At 38.7% G+C, this 21,228-nt stretch overlaps 1 protein-coding gene across 1 annotated transcript in view; it reads right to left on the bottom strand.

Moving 5' to 3' along the window:
- The window catches only part of si:dkey-40c11.2 (uncharacterized), a 208,753-nt gene that overhangs the window by 63,545 nt on the left and 123,980 nt on the right, over window positions 1–21,228 (bottom strand). The window contains exons 5-7 of the mRNA XM_028804660.2: window positions 16,644–16,781; window positions 16,077–16,154; window positions 4,843–4,994 (exon numbers count right to left, since the gene is read on the bottom strand). Coding sequence (XP_028660493.1) covers window positions 4,843–4,994; window positions 16,077–16,154; window positions 16,644–16,781 — 368 coding nt within the window. The remainder of the gene's footprint in view (window positions 1–4,842; window positions 4,995–16,076; window positions 16,155–16,643; window positions 16,782–21,228) is intronic.

Raw genomic sequence — 21,228 nt, 5'->3', positions numbered from 1 at the left:
ATCCTTCGTTTCCCGCGATACTAGGTAGGGATTGGTCTGATATTAATCTCGGTAAACACTCACTACTCCCACAAAAGCACTAGGTCTAGTCATGGATGCAAATACAGCAACCTCAACGACCTCAGCCGTGTACTCAGCCAGAGGAGACTCTGAACTCGACCTCTAACGATGACATAGAAATGCCTGGGACGTTGCATCAGGTCATGTCATCATCAGGCGCTGTGTTGACCTGGGATGAAACCACGCCCCTTGAGGCTGAATTTGATTCTCTCACATGTCTGCAGTTTCAATTTAGGCAGACCCCTGCTTCATTTAAAAGGGAGCAGTGGAATGATGACTCCTTTAAGTTTTCAAAAAAATGCAGTAGTTCTGGTAGATGGCCAATACACACTACATCCCATGGCACAGGGTCCCCACTATGTATTGAATATGACCTTTTGTATCGGATGGCAGAACACGAGGGGGAGGTACAGTTCCTACTGGTAGTTCCGTGGACTTACCAGCGTCAGGTCTGCATACTAGCTTATACCCACCTTCTGGGAGCCCATTTGGGCCCTGAGAAAACACTAGAGCGGATTAAGCTCATATTTTTTTGGCCCGGGATTAATGAGGAGGTCCACCACTTTTGTATGTCCTGTCCGGAATGTCAATCGCGACAGATTCGTAGGAAGGACTGTGCTCCTCTAGTCCCATTACCTTTAATTAACATTCCCTTTGAGAAAATCGGGGTCAATCAGGTGGGACCCCTAAAGCCCTCGGCCAGGGATCATAAATATATAATGGTCCTGGAACAGTAGATTATGCTACCCGATATCCCGAATCTGTTTCCTTGCGCTCAGCGATATCAAAACCTATCGCATGGGAGTTAGTAGGAGTCTTTGCGCGAGTCAGCATCCCTAAAGAAATCCTAATGGATCAAGGGACGCCTTTTACCTCGGAGATGTTCAGGGAAACAGCCAAATTACTGAAAATAAAACATTTAAAAACCTCAGTATATCAACCTCAAACCGATGGTCTAGTTGAGAGGTTTAATCAAACTCTCAAACAGACCTTACGCAAGGTAGTCAATGAGAATGGAAGGAACTTGGATCAGCTCCTCCCCCTCGTCAGTTTTTGCATACCAGGAAGTCCCACAAGCCTCTACGGGGTTCTCACCATTTGACTTGCTATATGGAGGGTAACCCCAAGATATATTGGATATTTTAAAAGAAGGTTGGGAGAAGGAGGCCCTTCCATCTACAAATATACTGAAGTATATCGCGCAGATATGCAATATAATTGCAAAGATCAGACCTGTTTTAAAATCTCACATGGAGAAGGCACAAGCAGCCCAGGTCCGTTGCTATAACCATGGTATGTCTCTTTGGGAGATCCACGCGGGGGATCGGGTCATGGTTTTGGTTCCTAACTCACATTCCAAATTGCTGGTACATTGGCAAGGCCCTTATGAAGTTAAGGAGAGGAAGGTGCTGGTCAATTATTTGGTTAAACAACCAAACCATCGACCCAGTGAACGGATTTATTATGTAAATTTGTTGAAATCGTGGAAGGAAAGGGACCCATATCCCTTCTCTGGACAGCCCCACTCATTCATCACTAAAAAATTAACCCTTAATTTTGGTGATAATCTGACTCGCCGACAACGACAGGAGCTGGAAGCAGTTATCCTGTCTGTCCCAGAGGTAGTAAGTGAGAAACATGGATGAACCTCCCTGGTTGCGCATGACATTGTGACAAAACCCGGGGTGATAATCTGAGAACGCCCATATAGGCTTCCCGAGGCAAAAAGGGCAGAAGTGGAGCTGGAGATCAAACGAATGTGGGATCTAGGTGTGATAGATGAGAGTTACAGTGCATCCGGAAAGTATTCACAGCGCATCACCTTTTCCACATTTTGTTATGTTACAGCCTTATTCCAAAATGGATTAAATTCATTTTTTTCCTCAGAATTCTACACACAACACCCCACAATGACAACGTGAAAAAAGTTTACTTGAGATTTTTGCAAATTTATTAAAAATAAAAAAATTGAGAAAGCACATGTACATAAGTATTCACAGCCTTTGCCATGAAGCTCAAAATTGAACTCAGGTGCATCCTGTTTCCCCAATCATCCTTCAGATGTTTCTGCAGCTTAATTGGAGTCCACCTGTGGTAAATTCAGTTGATTGGACATGATTTGGAAAGGCACACACCTGTCTATATAAGGTCCCACAGTTGACAGTTCATGTCAGAGCACAAACCAAGCATGAAGTCAAAGGAATTGTCTGTAGACCTCTGAGACAGGATTGTCTCGAGGCACAAATCTGGGGAAGGTTACAGAAAAATTTCTGCTGCTTTGAAAGTCCCAATGAGCACAGTGGCCTCCATCATCCGTAAGTGGAAGAAGTTCGAAACCACAAGGACTCTTCCTAGAGCTGGCCGGCCATCTAAACTGAGCGATCGGGGGAGAACGGCCTTAGTCAGTGAGGTGACCAAGAGCCCGATGGTCACTCTGTCAGAGCTCCAGAGGTCCTCTGTGTAGAGAGGAGAACCTTCCAGAAGGACAACCATCTCTGCAGCAATCCACCAATCTAGCCTGTATGGTAGAGTGGCCAGACGGAAGCCACTCCTTAGTAAAAGGCACATGGCAGCCCGCCTGGAGTTTGTCAAAAGGCACCTGAAGGACTCTCAGACCATGAGAAAGAAAATTCTCTGGTCTGATGAGACAAAGATTGAACTCTTTGGTGTGAATGCCAGGCATCACGTTTGGAGGAAACCAGGCACCACAAATCACCAGGCCAATACCATCCCTACAGTGAAGCATGGTGGTGGCAGCATCATGCTGTGGGGATGTTTTTCAGCGGCAGGAACTGGGAGAATAGTCAGGATAAAGGGAAAGATGACTGCCAAACTGTTTTGAGTTGATCCTCAAGTTAAAGTACAACTGAAATCTTTCCCGTTTTCTTCTTGAAACCTACAAGAAAAAAAAAAACTGACCTGCAATGGTATATTATGTTTGTAATCTAATATAGAGAAGGCCAGTATTCCGGTTTACCAAGTTATGATGATAGAGAGGTGTCGTGGCCCTTTGAGAATATGGCTGCAAGATTTAGAGAGCACAGTAGCATAACAAATATGCGTGGGCCATTATCAGGTAACAGGGTTATGACAGAGTTAGACAGGCAGGCCATTATAACAGACTTTCGGGTATATACCATCAATCTGTAGTCAACAGGATTCAGTTGATTGTAGTATAAATGCACCTTATTTGGACTGACCAACTTGTGATAAGCCATTATGGTGGCTTAACACAATAAAGACAACAGAGCATTACAAGCAACTCTGTGAAAAGGTGATTGAAAAGCAGAAGTTAGGGGATGGATACAAAAGAAGTATCTAAGTCACTAAATATAACTTGGTATACAATTAAATCATTTATTAATAAATGGAAAGAGTATGGCACAGGTGTAAATCTTCCTAGAACAGATAATCAAGAGACCTATGATAACTGAAGGAGTTAAAAGCTACAGTGATTCTGACTGGAGAAACTTTACATACAACAACCATTGCCTGGGTGCTCCACCAATCACAGCTTTATTGGAAAGAGGAAAAAAGAAAGCCACTTTTAAATAAAACGTACACAGAGTTTGTCAGAAGGCACATGGGAGACTGAAATCAGATGAATAATGATTCTATGATTTGATGGGACCAAAATTGAAATTTTTTGGCCATTAGACTAAATGTCACATTTATTGTAAGCCAAACAATGCACATTATAAAAAACTCACCATCCCCACCATGTAGTACTGTATATTGGAGGCAGCATCATGCTGTTGAGATGCTACTTTGCAGTAAACCCTGGAAGGCTTTTGAGTGTAGAGGCTAAAATTAAGGCAGCATAATATAGGGGAGAATTGGAGGAAAACCTAAAGTAGTCAACAAGAAACCTGTGCCTTGGAAGAAGATTTGTTTTCCGGCCAGACGATGACTCCAAGCATAGAGCCAAAATTACACAGGAATGGCTTAACAACAACAATGTCAATGTTATAGAATGGCTGAGTTAGAGCCCACAACTCAATTTAATTAAGATTTTTTTGCTAGACTTGAAAAAGACTTAATTTATGATCCCCATTCCATCTGACTGAGTTTGAGAAGCTTTGCAAAGAAAGGTGTTCCCAAAGTTGCACCTAAAAATACTGACTTGAAGGGGGAATACTTATGAAATCAATAATTTTGTGCTTTACGTTTGGTGCTAATTTAGACCACTTTGCATTACAAATTGTTTTTCTGTTCATTAGTATCAAAAAAATGCAAATTAAATTCACTGTGATTTAATGTTGTACAACAATAAAATGTGAAAACTCCCAAGGGGGTGAATACTGTTTATAGACACTGTGAAACCTAAAACTACTCTTCTGCATTTTTAATTACTACACATTAATGAGATGACCTCTTAGGTATTTTCAGATGTTTTCCCAATTATAGTACATAATATTAACATATACAATATACTAAGTCGAATTGTATAGTATAATTTTATCTAGCACTGAACATTTCCATACTTTCAATAGCACGGTTAAAAAAAAGCAAAAAAAACTTTGCTTTAACCTGTGTAAGCATCAGAGAGCTCCGAAAACATTGTACATTAAACATATTTCTTCTGATACAGAGAGAAGAAAAACTGTTTTTTGTAAAAAGCGGTCATTTGTTTTGTTAGACAAAATGAATCTTCTGTTCATGAAGGCGCTTCCTTCTACCTTGAGCTAATTCTCAAAAAGACAGTAAACTGAACCGAGCACACCTTCAAACCCCTGGCATAAAGTTTGCTTTAGGAGACACCACAAAATGGGAACACCTCACCTCTGTTCCTCTAGGGCCTTTTCTTTCTCGCTTAGTTTTCTCTCCCTCTCATCTGCCTCACGTTTTTCCTGCAACATTCTCTCCCGTTCCCAGCGCTTATGTTCCTCCAGATTACGCCGGCGGTCTTCTTCTTTGCGCTTCTCTTCCTCACGCTGGTAACAGAAAAAAAGAATGCTCTATGTTAAAATGAATGCAGTAGAGGAATAAATAGACAGAATAAATTAAATATATTCAAAGGCTTTTTCATCCAATTCAGGGCTGTGGGGTGTCAGATCCTATCCTGGCAATATTGCTCATCACATGCCATCAGTTCATATATCGTATGTCAATATGTTTTCTGCAACAACAGGTCTGCATGTTTCTATTAAATGCCCTCTTATGTGTTGCACTGCTGAGGTTTATTTTCTTAAGTTTTCTAGAACTATCTGACTTTTTCTATGCCTTTACCTTATAACAGACTAGTTATGAGTTGAACTGTGAGTTCAACAAAATTATAAATATGTTTGTAAACTTCACCAAACTTAGTGAAGTACACTGAAGTCAATTGGAAAGGTGGAACTGAACTAGTTTTGAGTTGATTATGATGGTGTAATGGTGTTTTAATTATCCCTGAGGTATAGGAGAGTGTCTGCCTGGTGTAATTATTATTATTATGCTGGTGTAATTATCGTGGCCAAAAATGTGATCTGAGCTGTGCAGCAGCAGTACTAACCTCTGCATCACCATGTCTCAAACAACAAAAGATGCAGATGGAACAATAACCATAAACAAAATACAGTGAATCTCCACAAATTACCAATAAGTAAAAATATATACAGTATTGCGCTCACACAGTATCAATCTTGGGGCATACATTTGCCATGCCATGAAGTGAGAGTATGAGACTGGCTTGTTCCATTGTTTTAAGTCACAGCTCCAGGTGCAGCTGGATCTTTTTTGGGTCTGCTCTATCTGCCACTTTTTTCTTCCATCAAAAAGATTGAAACACCTTGGGCACAGTAATAAATCTTTTGTTATTATTATTATTATTATTATTACATCACAGAGTTTCCTGTTTTTTTCTGACAAAAGAAATTGTAGGGCTCCTTTAAGGTGCATACAGAGAACAGTGTTATATATCTGATGAAGTACTCATAATATTCTTTTTATGGTCAGTTAATATATCGCTCAATCGAAAATACTGAAAGTTTTGTTTTTTTCAAAGTGCACGCAAGATCTGCCTGGATCAGGGTGTGACATATACAAAGCAGATCAGGCAGTGATTCTTACAATATACAGGTACGAAAGTTCTGCACATGGCTGCTATAGCTCTGTGATGTGATGCTGGCCTCACAGAGCATCATGGGGTGCCAGAAAAAAAATGTTCATCTAAACCTGCCATACAGCATACTTCTAGGAAAATATTTGATGAACAAGGTCACAGTCCCACACAGCATATATACTGCAAAAACCCTTTGGCGATCAATACTATAACTAACCATAGACAACCCATAGGTTAATTTTCCCTAGGGATTCTGCTGCCTGGAGTTTTTGTTTTCATCTCTAGGATTTACTTATGTTAATCAATTTAAAATTCTCTCTTTTACAGTGTGTTTATCATAATCTGCATTTTTATATGACTGCATTATGTAATTTGTTAAGTTTATAATTTGCCTTATAACTGTACATTTTTTACAGTGTTGTGAACCTGTCCTCAATTGACTTTGACCTTGTTTATTATTTCTTTACTGCTGCCATCATGGCATCATTTAACCACTAGATGCTTAATGGCTATTCTTTATCATTATCACATAAATTGCCTTCATTTTCCAGTGTATGTATCTTTTCTAAATCTTTCATTCTAGCCATTTTCCATCAAGCAATAGCTTGAAAAACTTTATTTGTGCACACCAGTACACTCTCCACCGAATATATTTCAATATAAAATGCATTTTGGAGTATTAATGAGGCTGTGCTTTGTCACTGGTCCCCCTATATTGTATAAATAAATTTATATATATATATGTGTATGTATATACCATCCAATTACTGCAGTTCTTGGCACAGGCATTGGCTTTTCTTGCTCTTGTTGTTTGGCTCCTAACTATTTTTCATTTTGGTTCATTTTGGCATATTCTGGGGTTTTGAAATTTTGCTCTTGTTTTTGGGTTTTGATTTTTGATTAGGGGATTAGTGTTGGTATTTATTTGGATTTCTTTTTCCTTTTATTCTTCTCTTTTATTTTTAGTTTACTTTAGAATTTTGTTGTATTTAGATATTGAGGAAGTTTGTTACCTGGTTTTCTTTTGAGCTTATTTTGATATATTATTTAATCAATTTAGTATTTTACATTAATATACCGTATACATAAAAAATATATATTTGGGCCACAGTTTTGACAGTTCCTCCCTACCGTTTTGGAGGCCTTGTATATTTAGGAATTTTGACACTTTGTAGGCCTCAGGCCTTTTTTGAGTCTGTTATACCCTGAACTCTGGCCATGATAAGACTGTGATATGAAATGTTGCTGCAGATCAATCCATAAAGGGAAGACTAAACATAAACTTTAATATCTACTCCAACTGTATTGGAGTTTTTAAGATATTTTTATGATTAGTTTGTATGAATTTTAAATGTATTTTAATTATATTTATATTTTGCAAAGTTCCTGTCACATCTTTGATGACATCATCCAGTACTGGAATTGCACTGGTCGTTGTGAACACCAATAAAAGTAGTACTGGAGCATACAGTATGCATCAATGTGATGATGTAGAGGAATTTCTTCGTGGAACTTTAAATAAGAAAAAGGAAAAACTCTCTCTTGTGAAAGAATTAAAAGTATTGTTCACTTTGGAATTTCAGGGTCCTGATTCAAGCACTCTCTTGACTAATATTCTTGCTTTGCCTTATCTGGAGAGGTCACCTGCAAGTGCCATGGAGGACAAATGGGCATCCCATCTGGGATGGAGGATGGTGTCTTGCATGGCCAGGAGTCCATAATGAAAGGACTATGGACATGGAGACACAACCTGGCCAAAATGCCTTACAATCTGTGTCCCGGCATGGATTAGGTAAAGTTGGACACTGGGAGCAGTTCATTCTCTAGCACAGAAGGTGGCAATATTCCTTTAGGATGATCTCAGATAGAACACCTGCAGGGTTCCATGGGAATTGGAGTGTAACCCTTTTGGGGTCCTTGGGTGCAGTCAGAGGGCGTTGCCATGGGAAGATAACATCGGAAGTGCTCCTGACAGGCAGTGCAGTGACTTCGGAAACTTACCCGGGCAGTCAGAGTCAGGAGGCAGTGGGCAAAACTAACTACGAGGAGTGAAAGAAGAGGAAGACCTTTATTAAATTATAATTGTAGTATTTGTGGCTGTGTGCACTGGAAAAGTGGTCGGTGAAAATAAAAATCTATTAATTTAAATCTGGAGGTGTGTTGGGTGATGTTGTGTCTGAGGTTCAGGGTTCATTGGTGCCCCCTTGTGGTTACATCTGTATAGCAGGCAGTGGAGCCAAGAGAATGGGTGTATGAGCATAGCTCTAGATCTTGTGTTTCAGCAAATGTTGTTTTGGTAGGCTGATCTCAGTCATTTTGGGAAAAAAAAGAAAGAAAATAATCATATTGCAAAGTCAGGACATTACAGCATTTCTTTATCATGACAATCAAAATAAAATTTGTGACTCTGGCTGAAAATTATTTCAGATCCAAACAGACCATGTAAGCTGTTCCTTATCTACCTTCCTGTGTAGAGGTAAGGAATGAGATGCAACTTAAAGTATTCTAAATTAAAATAGAAAATATCAGCCTTATATAGAAATAAATAACTTCTTCTGAATGGCCTCACACACAGAAACATTTCAATATTTTAAAAAATACAACAACCTCAAATATACAGTGTAACTTACATTAACAATAATCCACAAAATAAAGTCAAAAAACAAGCAGATCTCACACATTATGTTGGTAAAAAACGTATCTCTGTGAACTCTTTAAATCAAAATTGTGTCTGTGGCAAGATACAGATATTAGTGAACTTTAGAGTACTTAATTATTAATATTAAAGAAAGTAAGTTTGTGGAATTTTGGACCATATGCAAAGACTATAAAAAGTTTCTACACCTTAAGACTTTTTCACATGTCATTATATTGCTATATGGAAACTTAATGCATATAATTGTTCAGTCCAAAAGATTTTTTCTTGTCAATGTGAAACCAACATTTTACAGATCATTCCAGAATTATTATTATTTTTATTCCGTTTTTAACAAATAACTTGCAGATAGATAGCGTTGGGCCTGATATGGAGTTATGACACTTCAATACAAGCAATTGTCACAAAAGTAATTCAGAGATGTCTTAAGGTGTTCACATAATATTTTTCACAAGATTTTTGGCAAGACACATGTGAACTCCTCAAATGAGGTAGTATAGATTCTAACAAAAACCATTCCACTGTAACAAAGAAACATTCAAAACAAACTTGAGATAAGTAAATCAGGTTGGGTGAGATTACCAAGGAATTAACAATCTGAAATAACACAACTATATCTATCTATCTATCTATCTATCTATCTATCTATCTATCTATCTATCTATCTATCTATCTATCTATCTATCTATCTATCTATCTATCTATCTATCTATCTATCTATCTATCTATCTATCTATCTATCTATCTATCTATCTATCTATCTATCTATCTCTCCTTCATGAACATGGGCCTTCTTGTCTAGATACTCCATCTTGAAGAGCATCTGCTATACAACTCCTTCTTTGGACTAGTGCAACTTTAACCTGAATACTAGTTTTCGGAGGGTTGGTCCTATTGTTATAAGCATTTGGGTGAGAAGATGACTGGTTAAGCAAGACACTGTCAAGTGTGTTAGCTGATTGAGAAACTTTTTGCACTGTGTTTGTTTGTGTGTGTGTTTAGCATTATTTTGTCTGGAAGACATGCTCCACTCTCACAAGGGATGCAAAATGGCTGTAATGCCTTCATGCCACTCAGGTATTGAGATAAAATGGCTGTAGTCACATGTGTAAACATATGATATGATAGCACCCATTTTTGCTTAAATAAAACAAAGCTAGAAATTGTTTGGAATTAAACAACTGACATTTCTAGGTTTTTTTTCGTCTATTTTGTATGAATCTCTTTTATTTTTCACTGAATGTGTTTTGGTGCCCTTGAGCAAACTGCTTTTATTCTATTTAACTTCTTTTCCTTTTTTAACATCCATCCATCCATCCATTTTCCAACCCGCTGAATCCGAACACAGGGTGTCGGGGGTCTGCTGGAGCCAATCCCAGCTAACACAGGGCACAAGGCAGGAACCAATCCCGGGCAGGGTGCCAACCCACCGCAGGACACACACAAACACACCAAGCACACACTAGGGCCAATCCACCTAACCTGCATGTCTTTGGACTGTGGGAGGAAACCGGAGCGCCCGGAGGAAACCCACGCAGACACGGGGAGAACATGCAAACTCCACGCAGGGAGGACCCGGGAAGCGAACCCAGGTCCCCAGGTCTCCCAACTACGAGGCAGCAGTGCTACCCACTACACTACCGTGCCACTCTCCTTTTTAACAGCACTGTTGTGATTAGATTGTTATATCAGAGGTAGTTCATTTCAGGTACATGTAGCAGAACCCCAGTGGTCAGGGACACCAACAGAAAAAGACACTCTTCAAGAGTCCAGATAGTCATTTTAGCCGAAGGAGTCCTCCTTTGACCTGACTAGCTAAAATGGTTCATTGCACTCTCTTTATTTTTTCTTTGAATTTTTCACAAAAAAGGCAGGTACTGAGTTCTTGATGCATATTGGAGCAACTCAAGCCAGGAGCACTAAAAGTGTGAATAGGACACAGTTACAAGGACACTCATGTCTGATCATAAAAGTTCAAGTAAACAAAGCAAACCTTTGAAGGTTTTTAAATAAAGACTGCATTTTAAATTTCCATTTTTAAGTGTAGAGCTAGGGCGTGTTGGGTTTTCTGCAGTACATGCAGTTTTCTTTCTGTGGTATCTGTATCTATGTATTCACTTTGTATTCTATAGTGAAATTCAAATAAAATAGATTTGCTCAAAGAAGGACAAAAAGCAGATAGACCAAGAAATGATGGTACCAAAAGAACAAGGCAAAAGAATTTAAAACTAGCAAGGGTCAATAACAAAAGTCCAAATATCACAATGCCAAACCCAAAATAAGAACCAGGAATTGGAGTAAAAAATGATTCTTACCAAAGGTTAGAAAAATACCCAAAAGTCAATGTCAGAAGGCAAAAAAAACAAAACAAAACAAAAAAAAAACGCAAGAAATATGAGTTATTTGGAAAATCTGAAAACACTGACTGCACTGATTGGACGACTGGGAACCAGACATAGAAAGAGTAAATAATATGGCAGTAGAGTAGAAACCCGCGAAGTCGCGGTTCAGAGTTCACGGCCTCAGTCATTCACGGATTTTTCCTTAGAACCTAACTAATAATTGTTAGTGGAAACCGCAAATATCCTCCGCAATTTTTTCGTGGCAATACCGTACTGTAGAGAGAACAGGAAGCAGCTGTAGAGAAAACCGCGACTTGGGATGGTGAAAGTAGCCAATAGAATTTGAAACTGCAACTCCCAGCAGTCCCTGCAGTGGCTCTGATTGGTCTTCTGTTGAGGTCAGCGTGGCTTTTAAAAAGGGGGCCGGTGACCAATAGCAAAAAAAAAAAAGTTTTTGTAATTTGTGTTTCAAGTTCCTGTCTGTCTGTCTGTCTTCTGTTGGGTTACCTGTACTTACTCATTTTGTACTGGATCGTTTTGTGCGTCTGGATTGTCTGCCTGTGTACATGAAGTCTGTAAGTGGATTCATGGCCATCCTGCAAAGAAAGGAGCGCTCCTGAACTTGTCAACCCATCTTCACCAAATTCAGGAACTACTGGTAGGACTATCTGTACATTTCCATTCAATGTGCGGATCTCTGGACTATCTATTTTCATCATTACATTTCATCCGTTGCTGTTTTTCATGAACTTTTCCAAGATTTACTGTATGTGTTTTGTTTGTACCTTGTTGTATTTAATGTGTAATTGCCGTAAGGGGAACAAGGGTGGTATCGTTGTTTCTTATTTCATTTGTTTTCATTACATTCTTTATTTGCTGTTTGATTACTGGTTTGCTTTGTTTTTGTCTCTGTTTGTGAGTGCACACTCAGGTCAAGGCTGGAATCTCCACCATAAAAATAAATAAATCACCCACTTCTCAATTGCGGCTTCTCCTGTGATGCTATGCTTACATAAAAGCCTGAACCGTACCTGTCCTTTTTGGCTGATTGCTTTATTTCTCTCCCCCCCCCCCCCCCCCCCCAAGAGACATTCTCTGCTAATTTGATGTTTGTCTATTGTTTAATCATTAACTTACTGCATGCTGAGCACCTTTTACTTCTGAAAGAGACATGTTTGTTTGAAGTGTTTGAATAAAGTTCCTGTCTCTACAATCTCCTGTGTTTGTGTGAAATTCTGTGACCCAAGCTGCACTAAGACTAGCCGGCAAGCATCAGCGCTTACCTCTGTGTGCTTGCTTGGAGCCAGTTTAAGCGCAGTTGGTTTAGTGATTTACATCCATGGCGTCAGTTGCACTTTGTACATATTATTCCAGTAGTTTTTTAAATAGTTTTAAAGTTCATTAGCAGTGTGTAAAATGATCAGTGCTGCAGTAATTGTGATGCTCTTTGCATGAAAAAAAATGTGTTCCATTAAAATTTCACTTTTTCTTTGTTAATTGTGACGTTTACTTAAAGTGCAGCAAAAAAGTATTTGGCGTCCATGGATGCATTAACCCCCAAGTATGTGGTAGTTTAACGGTTAAAGCCCCAAGATGCCGCCGAAACGAGCTGCACCGTCTAAGGCTTCTGGCAATGAAAACGCGCCTGCATGAATTACAGTACATATATATTATTATTTTACATTCTAACACTGACATAGCAGTACAGTATACAGGTTTACCTTTACACTCTTTATTTTTAGGTAATGTATTAAGCTGAGTTTGAAATTAAGTTGAAGGTGTTTTGGGAGTATATTTAGGGTTTAAACTATGAAAATAGGCATTTTTTTAACCACATCCAAAATTCGTGGTTTTTCACAATTCGTGGGTGCTCTAGGAACGTAAGCCCCACGAATTTTGGTGGTGTACTATATTCATAAAAAGACATCATAAACAGTGATGTTTGTGCTGTTACAAAAATAGTGAAAAAGTAATTAGAGTTGATTAGATAAACTTTATTAATATCATGGAAATTTGGATCAATATTAATAATTTAAGTCATTAGCATAATTATTCTTTTGCAATAAATAAACTGCCTGAGTCTGGGAATTTGCTTTGAGGTGTTGCTACTAAGCCTGCCTGCCATTCACAAACCTGAGTACTTCAGGTTACAAATATGCTGTCCCATCTCTGTGACCAATAAAGGGAGGACAGCTTCTACTGTACTGTATAATATTAACAAAAAGAGGAGCAGCTCACTACTAAAAATGGCAAATATAGGAGTGAGTGGGGATCGAACCGGGGACTCTCAATTACAAGTCAGCAAATCTTACCGCTACGCCACGGAAGCTGTTGAATCTTCCTAGAACCTTTTGTAAAAGTGTTTATTTGATCTTTGGACTTCAGGCTTCATACATTATATAGTTTATGCCTACATTTTGTCATTTACTACTAAAACATGAAAAACGTTTCTGTTTTAAAAATGTGTTTACACAGATTACTGTAGAAACGGAACACACATGAACTGCGTGTGTTCCAAATAGCGATCTATTATTTCCACTCTAAAACTCCAGCACTTCAGTCACTCCCAGATAATCAAACAAGGCATGAGCTGGGAAAACTTAGTGAACGTTCTGTGGCGGTGGGGGATGGAATAGCCGGCTGCTTGCTGCTCGTGTTAATCGGCACATTTAGAAGACAAAAGAGAGGTGAGAACGGTTTTAAGGTGGGCCGGATCTACGAGTTTTTTCGTAGACTCTGGTAATTCTAGTGTTAAACAAAACCTGCCTAATTTTCCTCACCTCCCACCTATCTCTATGCTGGAAAAAAACTGATCAGCCTTGAGGACTCAGACACCATCTCCACAATATATAAAAACATTTTACAGTCCCTCCCTTTCAAAGATCCAAGAGTACAGTGGGAGAAGGATCTCTCACTCAACATCTCAGACAAGGAGTAGAAGGTATCAATGCACAGAATTCACTTGAGCTCCATATGCACAAAGCATACAATTATTCAACTTAAAATTATATATCGAGCACATCTGTCTCGCTTAAAATTGTCCAAAATGTTTCCAGGGCAAGATCCAACCTGCGAATGTTGCAATCAAGTTCCATGCTCATTAGGCTATATGTTTTGGGCGTGTACCAAATTAACATCATTCTGGACCAAAATCTTTAAATGCCTATTAGACAGCCTTGGTGTCACAATCCCCCCTAATCCATTAACACTAGAATTACCAAAGCCTACAAAAAACTTGTAAATCCCTTCGCACTTCTCCATCAGCTTCTTTTGTCTTGTTAATGTGCCAATCAAGACAAGCAGCAAGCAGCCTACTATTCCATCCCCCCACCGCTGCAGAACGGCCACAAAGTTCTCCCAGATAATGCCTTGGAGTGAAGTGCTGGAGTTTTACAATGGAAATAATAGATCGTTATTTGGAATACATGCATTTTATGTGTGTTCCGTTTCTACAATAATCTGTGAAAACACATTGTTAAAACAGAAACATTTTTCAAATTTTAGTAATAAATGACAAAATAAACTATATAATGTTTAAAGCCTGAAATGCAAAGATCAAATAAACACTTTCACGAAGGGTTCAAGGATGATGCAACAGCTTCCATGGCACAGCGGTAAGAAATCCTGTCTTACTGTATAATCAAGAGTCCCCCAGTTTGATCCTGACTGCCTCGTGTATTTACCATTATGAGTAGTGAGCTGTTCTTATTGTTAATATTATACAATAAACACATACATTTGATTTGTGTCTGTAACACCCGCTGTAAATGTATAGTACTTGTAAAAGTTACCGTTTTTTTTCCACTTTTATTCTCTCAGTCACGATCACAATACATACTACCGCCCCCCAAGGGATCTGATGCTGTTACTTTTTATCTGAAACTGTACAACAAATCTGAACAACTGTAGATGTGAGTGGTATTTTGAGACAATCAAACTGGAAATTCTCTGATCTGGAGGGATAAAAGCTGACAAACAAACACTGGTGAATCTGCCTTCTTCCTATTTCATTGCCACTTGAATTTTTTTATTCAATTTTATTGAGTGTTCCTGCTTACCTTATGGTCCATAATGTCAAAGCCACACTGACAAAAAACAGAGACATGGGTATATATGATATTTGGAATTATTCATTTTATGACCTGTGTAGTACATTTTGGAAAACATTGTGGCACGGATGCAACATTATTCATATTATTCATATTCATTCATTCAGCGTACCTTCTTGTGCTTGTAATCAGTGACCGCATTTTTTTTTCCCCCGGTCTTGCCCAGTCTGCACAGTCTCCCCTTTTTTATTCTATTTATTTTTATTAATTTATCTATTTACTAGTTAAAAATTTGACTCTGCTGGCCCAGCTCTCTTTCTCATGGGTGGCTAACATGGTTTTGTTAAACTTGACTTGCTTATATGGAATATTATTTGATTTAAAAAAAAATCAGTAAAATGCAGAGGGAGAAAAATGTTTATCTTGCAGGAAAAGAATGACCCAAGACATACAGCATAAGCCACATTGGAGTGGCTAAAAAAACTATACAAGTCAATCAAGAATATTGTATATGGCAGGAGTTTGGTGATTTTGCTAGGAAGAAATGTGGAAATATGCACCTGGCTGACATTTACCATAAAAGATTTAAATGCTGTCACTTATTTACTCACTTACAGTGAATATGTAATTTATAATTAAAAAGGAAGCTGTGGAATTTAGTTTTCACTTTGACATTATAGTCTGGTAAAAAAACAACAAGAAAATTAGACTCACATTGCAAAAAGTAATACAAGAAAATGTGAAAAAACAAGAGAAATGTGAAAAAACTTTTTTAATCATTACATGAATCAGCCCCGTGAGCCGCATTTCAAGTAATGTAGTTTTTATTGTGTGCCAATCACCATTTTTACATATTGGATGCAAGGATTGGATTTTTGCACATCTACTATATATTAACTATTTTTCCTACTGCTGGAATCACTTACTTCAGCTCTGGCCCAGAAAGAGTCTCTGTTAATCCTACGCATCTCCATGGCTGCATTTGTTTTTCTGTAATTGGTGCCCTGTAGGAAAAGGTATAGGGTGTCAATGGGTGAGGAGATAAATCGTGGGGACACAGCAGTGAGAGAAACAGGAAGAGAGGAAGTGGAAGAGGTATGTGGCATGTGAGAGATGAAGAAAAAAAGGAATGAAAAAATATTGCATGAGGTGAGGACAAGGAAAAATCTGGATAAAAAGATATTAAAGCACAAGGAAAGCAAGCATACAAAATGGAGGTACAAGGTGAGAAAGTAAACTCAGTTGTGAAGAGGCAAGGAAGAGGTCGCAGTGGATTTCAGCAGCAGTGCAATGTTCAGACACAGCATCGAAGAGGCAGCTGAGAGAAAGTCACCGTATTTGCCGCTCCTTTACAGGACAGTAGGAGATGGTAGCAGGAGAGTAAGAAAAGACATTCTGAAAGAGAAATTTAGTTGAAGAAGAAGAGTGAGGAGTTAACAAGAAAAACAGAAAAAAAGCTCAACAAGTTTTATGGGGTATGCTGTCCCCCTTACCACTATTTCCTCAGACTCTCTCACACGACCCTGTCTTTTCAGTCGTTCAGAAGGGGGAACAATCTTGCTGATGACATCTTGGATTGCATCTGGTGTTACCTGAGTAGGGCTTCTTGCACTGACGAAGACATGAGCTTCCTGTAAGGAGAGGAGAGTGAAGAACAGTAAAAATGAAGAAATTAAAACAAAAATTGGGGACCTAAATGAACTTGGGAGTCATTGTCATTAGGATGGAACTGCACCATGCAGTCTCTGTCTCATACATTCTTTTGCCAGCTGGATCACTATTTACCTAAAGAGAGGCCACCTTCCCATAGTGATTTGGAAATTTGAAAAGTAGTATGTCTAAATATTTCCAGCATGTCCCTAGGCCCCCCCAGGGACTCCTCACATTTGGACATGCCTGAAACATCCAGAAGGCATCCTAATCAGATGCCTGAACCACCTCACCTAGCTCCTTCTGATGCCGAGCAGCAGCAGCTCTACTTTGAGCTCATCCTGAATGTCTGCACTTCTTACCCAATCTCTAAGGCTGCACCTAGACACCCTGCAAATAAAACTTTTTTCTGCCACTCAACCCAAACAGGGCATTCTATCCTTTTCCAGCTGAGAATCCTGACCTTAGACTTGGAGGGGCTGAACCTCATCCTGGCCGCTTCACATTTGGCTGCCAGCTGCACCAGTGCATGTCTAAGGTCACAGTCCAATGAACCCATCAAGACCTAATCATTCACAAGAAGTAGAGATGTGATCCTGAGGTGACCGAACTGGATACCCTTCACTCCTTGGCTATGCCTAGAAATTCTGTCCCTAAAAACTATGAACAGAATTGTTTTTTTGTTCTTTGTTTCGCCTTATACAATTTCTTGCATTAGGAATTTGTTAGTTTTCACATACCCCTTGGGGTCAGAGCGCAGGGTCAGCCATTGTACAGCGCCCCTGGAGCAATTACAGGTTAAGGGTCTTGTTCAAGGGCCCAGCAGAGTAGAATCTCTTTTGGCAGTGACGGGGATTTGAACCAGCAACCTTCTGGATACCAGCACAGATCCTTAGCCTCAGCAGTTCTGGTGGAGTCTTACTGCTGGTAATGTGAACCAAGCTTTTCCCCTGGCTGTAGAGGGAACAAATAGGTCTTATCAGCTGGCCTGGTACCCGATACTTCTGAAGCACCCCTCACAGGACACCCTAAGGGATGTGGTTGTATGCCTTTTTCAAATCCACAAAACACATGCAGACTTGTTAAAACTCCCATGAGCCCTCCAGAATCCTTGTGAGGGTAAAAAAGGTGGTCCAGTGTTCCATACCTGGGACAAAATTAAATTGTTTTTCCTGAATCCAAGGCTCAGCCAGCACCCAGAAGAGATTATATCTCTTGGCTGGCCTGAGAACACCTCGGTATTGCTTAGACTGCTGACTCCAGGACCCAGACATGTAGCAGAAAATGGATGGATGGATAAATGGAATATGTCTTAAGTCTAGGACTCTGATTCTACCTGCAGTGGCTACTTGCCACAAGGCAGTACATTGTACTTTCTAAGACAGGTGCAGTATTATTAATAATATTGTATACTAGCTGTGTTACCCGTTTTCGCCCAGGAAATTTCCTAAGACAATGGGCCTAGGTGTTTTATCAGGTGTATCAGAAGTACAGTGTAATTAACTGAATACATTTGTGTATAGAATATTTTTTTTAATTTTTTTTTTTACCAGGGACTAATTTTATTACTTCTCTACTACTATCCTAGATGTACCATCCTGCCAAATATCAGCTTTTTAACGAAATGGGAAACAGTGTTTTCGTTGATGACTGAGTAGGTTAGTGAGTAGAGAGTAGAGAGAGAGATCTTTACTTTGTGATCCAGGGCCTGAGATATTACACTAATCTGACTACATGCAAGCATGCCTTTTCATTCTGATGCAACAACTTCCAGACAATTTATTGTCTTTTTGAGTATATTACTTTAAGTATCACCATTATGTTAGACATGTTCATGAGTATGACTTACAACTGCTATATGTGCTGCAACCTTCATGTAGCCATCGCTGCAAAAGGTAATCCACTCCATCACATATGTTATATTAAAATGTAGCAACATGTATGTTATCTTACTATTCTAAATGAATAGGCATCCAAAACCAATAGGCTGCAAGTATTTTTGTGGAAACTCACTTTGAAGAACTCACAGAATGGATTACAATTCTAAATCACACAAGCATTAATGGAAGAGATGAAGGGCCCAATGTTTATAGGTATTGGTCTTGACTCTCCAAGATGAGTATTGTGACAGTTCACTCAGCCTACCAGCAAGCATGTAATAAGGATGAACCTTTGTAGGTGATAGCTCAATGATAGATCACTGTGAATACCCATTTCATAAGCAAAGGTGTAGTGAAGTAGTGAAGAATTTCTAGGGTACATTCCATATTCTTGGATGCGCCTGAAAAGTAAGCAGATAAAGCAGGGGTCCCCAACTACAGTCCTGGAGGGCAGCAGTGGTTGCAGGTTTTCATTCAAACCCTTTTCTTAATTAGATACCGGTTTTTGCTGCTGATTAACTTATTTTGAATTAATTTTAATTGACTTGTCTTTTAAGATTTGTTCCCCTGAATTTCTTCATTGTTCCTCTGAATTGTTTCATTTCTACCCTTAAATCCCATCCAAACAGAAATGAAATGTGAAGTGAGTGAGCCAACAGAAGACCAACTAAGTCAGGGCCTCAAATACCAACCAATTTCACTCCAACCAGTTGCTTAATTAGGTGCCGATTCTTATTGTTAATTAAACCCATTCTTTAATTTCATTACTTATTGCTACTCTCATTGTGCAATAGCATCCATTTCCAAAATTGCTGATCTCTTTTCTATGGGCGCTGTTAAAATGTTTTGGGGACCTGAGCAGATCAACTTTCCTGAGACCTTTATCTTTATATTTTATTTTCTGATATTGCATGATAAACACAGTTTGCTGGTCATGTTTTGGTTCATTTTGTATCTCATTATTGTTTGGCTGCAAATTAAGGGAAAAGAAACAAGGGTCTGAGTTTTTAAGAGCAAGTCAATTAAAATGAATTCAAAAGGAGTTAAATAGCAGCAAAAACAGGTCACTAATTAAGAAAAGGGTTAGAATGAAAACCTGCAGCCACTGCGGCCGTGCAGGAGTTGAGATAAGGTGTCCGTTGTAGCCTAACTTGTTCCAGTATGAATTGTGGTCTGTTTTACAGAAGACCCTCTATATACACTTTAGCTTCAGTTCTTCAAGATTAATTTTGGATATGATAACCTTTACCTTGTCAATATCACTTTCTGCATATAATGTATCCACTATAAATAAGGGTTCATATGGAGAGAACAGAAAAACATGTTGAACACATCTTCAGCTAAAAGGGGTGGAAGTGCCCATGTCTGTTTATAAGCCACTTCAATATGGACTGCTTTTGTAATATACTCCCCCCTCTCCAACACACACACACCCACACGCACACCCACACACACACACACACAATTCAATTGTAATCTTTTTGTTCTCGCCTGTTTTAACATCCTGCGTTACAGCAAACAAAGTAAGGAAATAACTACAGGCTGAAATTTTTTTTTTTTTTTTTGCTTCATTTAAAAAAAATCATGGCCAGGACTGTATACTACACAGAGCTAGTGTAACAGGTAGGGTGGTCAGTTGTTCACATACATTTCACAGAACATGTTGAATAAACTGGATAGCCACTACAATATTGTTAGTGATATGTTTCACCAGGGAGGGACTGATTGACCTTAGGCTTTGCTTTTTTTCTTAAAACTCATTGGGTATTTGGACGTTTAAAGTTTCATTTTGTAAATCTATCCTGTTTTCCTTTTTTCTGTCATCATTTCCCAACTAGCCATTATTTACTTTAACATAATCATTATAATAATTAATCATGTACTCTACATGATATACAAATGTAACACATTTTTTAGAATTTACTGTAACTGTTTTACATTTGTAAATCTGTACTTTGCTCTGAGTTGCTCCATTGAGAGAGCTCTGAACTGGGTTGAATTTCATGAAAAAGAAAGAGTGGCACGGTGGCAGAATGGCCAAATGATTATAACTGCTGTATCACAACAGTAGAGAGGTTTGGTATTATAGACTGTCAGTAGCCATGCAACATTGAGTGCAAGATATGAATTCAATTTCAATTCAATTCAATATACACAATAAAAAGCACGATATACAGCAAATGTGAGCCATTAAATTTAACTAAGTGATTTTTGCCCTAGCAGGCAACTTAAATTTCGCACCTATGCTCCAGAACATTTTCCCTTAGATGATGTCTGCTGCTTGAACCTTAATCTGAAAAGAATTAAGTAAAAGCACCACACTGGAGATGTGTTTAAATACCAGAAAAGTCAGATGAATATCTGATTTCCTGAACATCCTCATACTCCTATGTATCATGTTGGCAAAAAAAACCTGGCAGCAAGGCACTATTCATATCCAACAACAACAACAACAACATTTATTTATATAGCACATTTTCATACAAAAAGTAGCTCAAAGTGCTTTACATAATGAAGAGAAGAAAAATAAAAGACAAAATAAGAAATT

This window comes from Erpetoichthys calabaricus, chromosome 7 (genome assembly GCF_900747795.2).
Source record: "Erpetoichthys calabaricus chromosome 7, fErpCal1.3, whole genome shotgun sequence".
NCBI classification, from domain to species: domain Eukaryota; kingdom Metazoa; phylum Chordata; class Cladistia; order Polypteriformes; family Polypteridae; genus Erpetoichthys; species Erpetoichthys calabaricus.
This window is presented reverse-complemented; position numbering and strand designations above follow the sequence as displayed.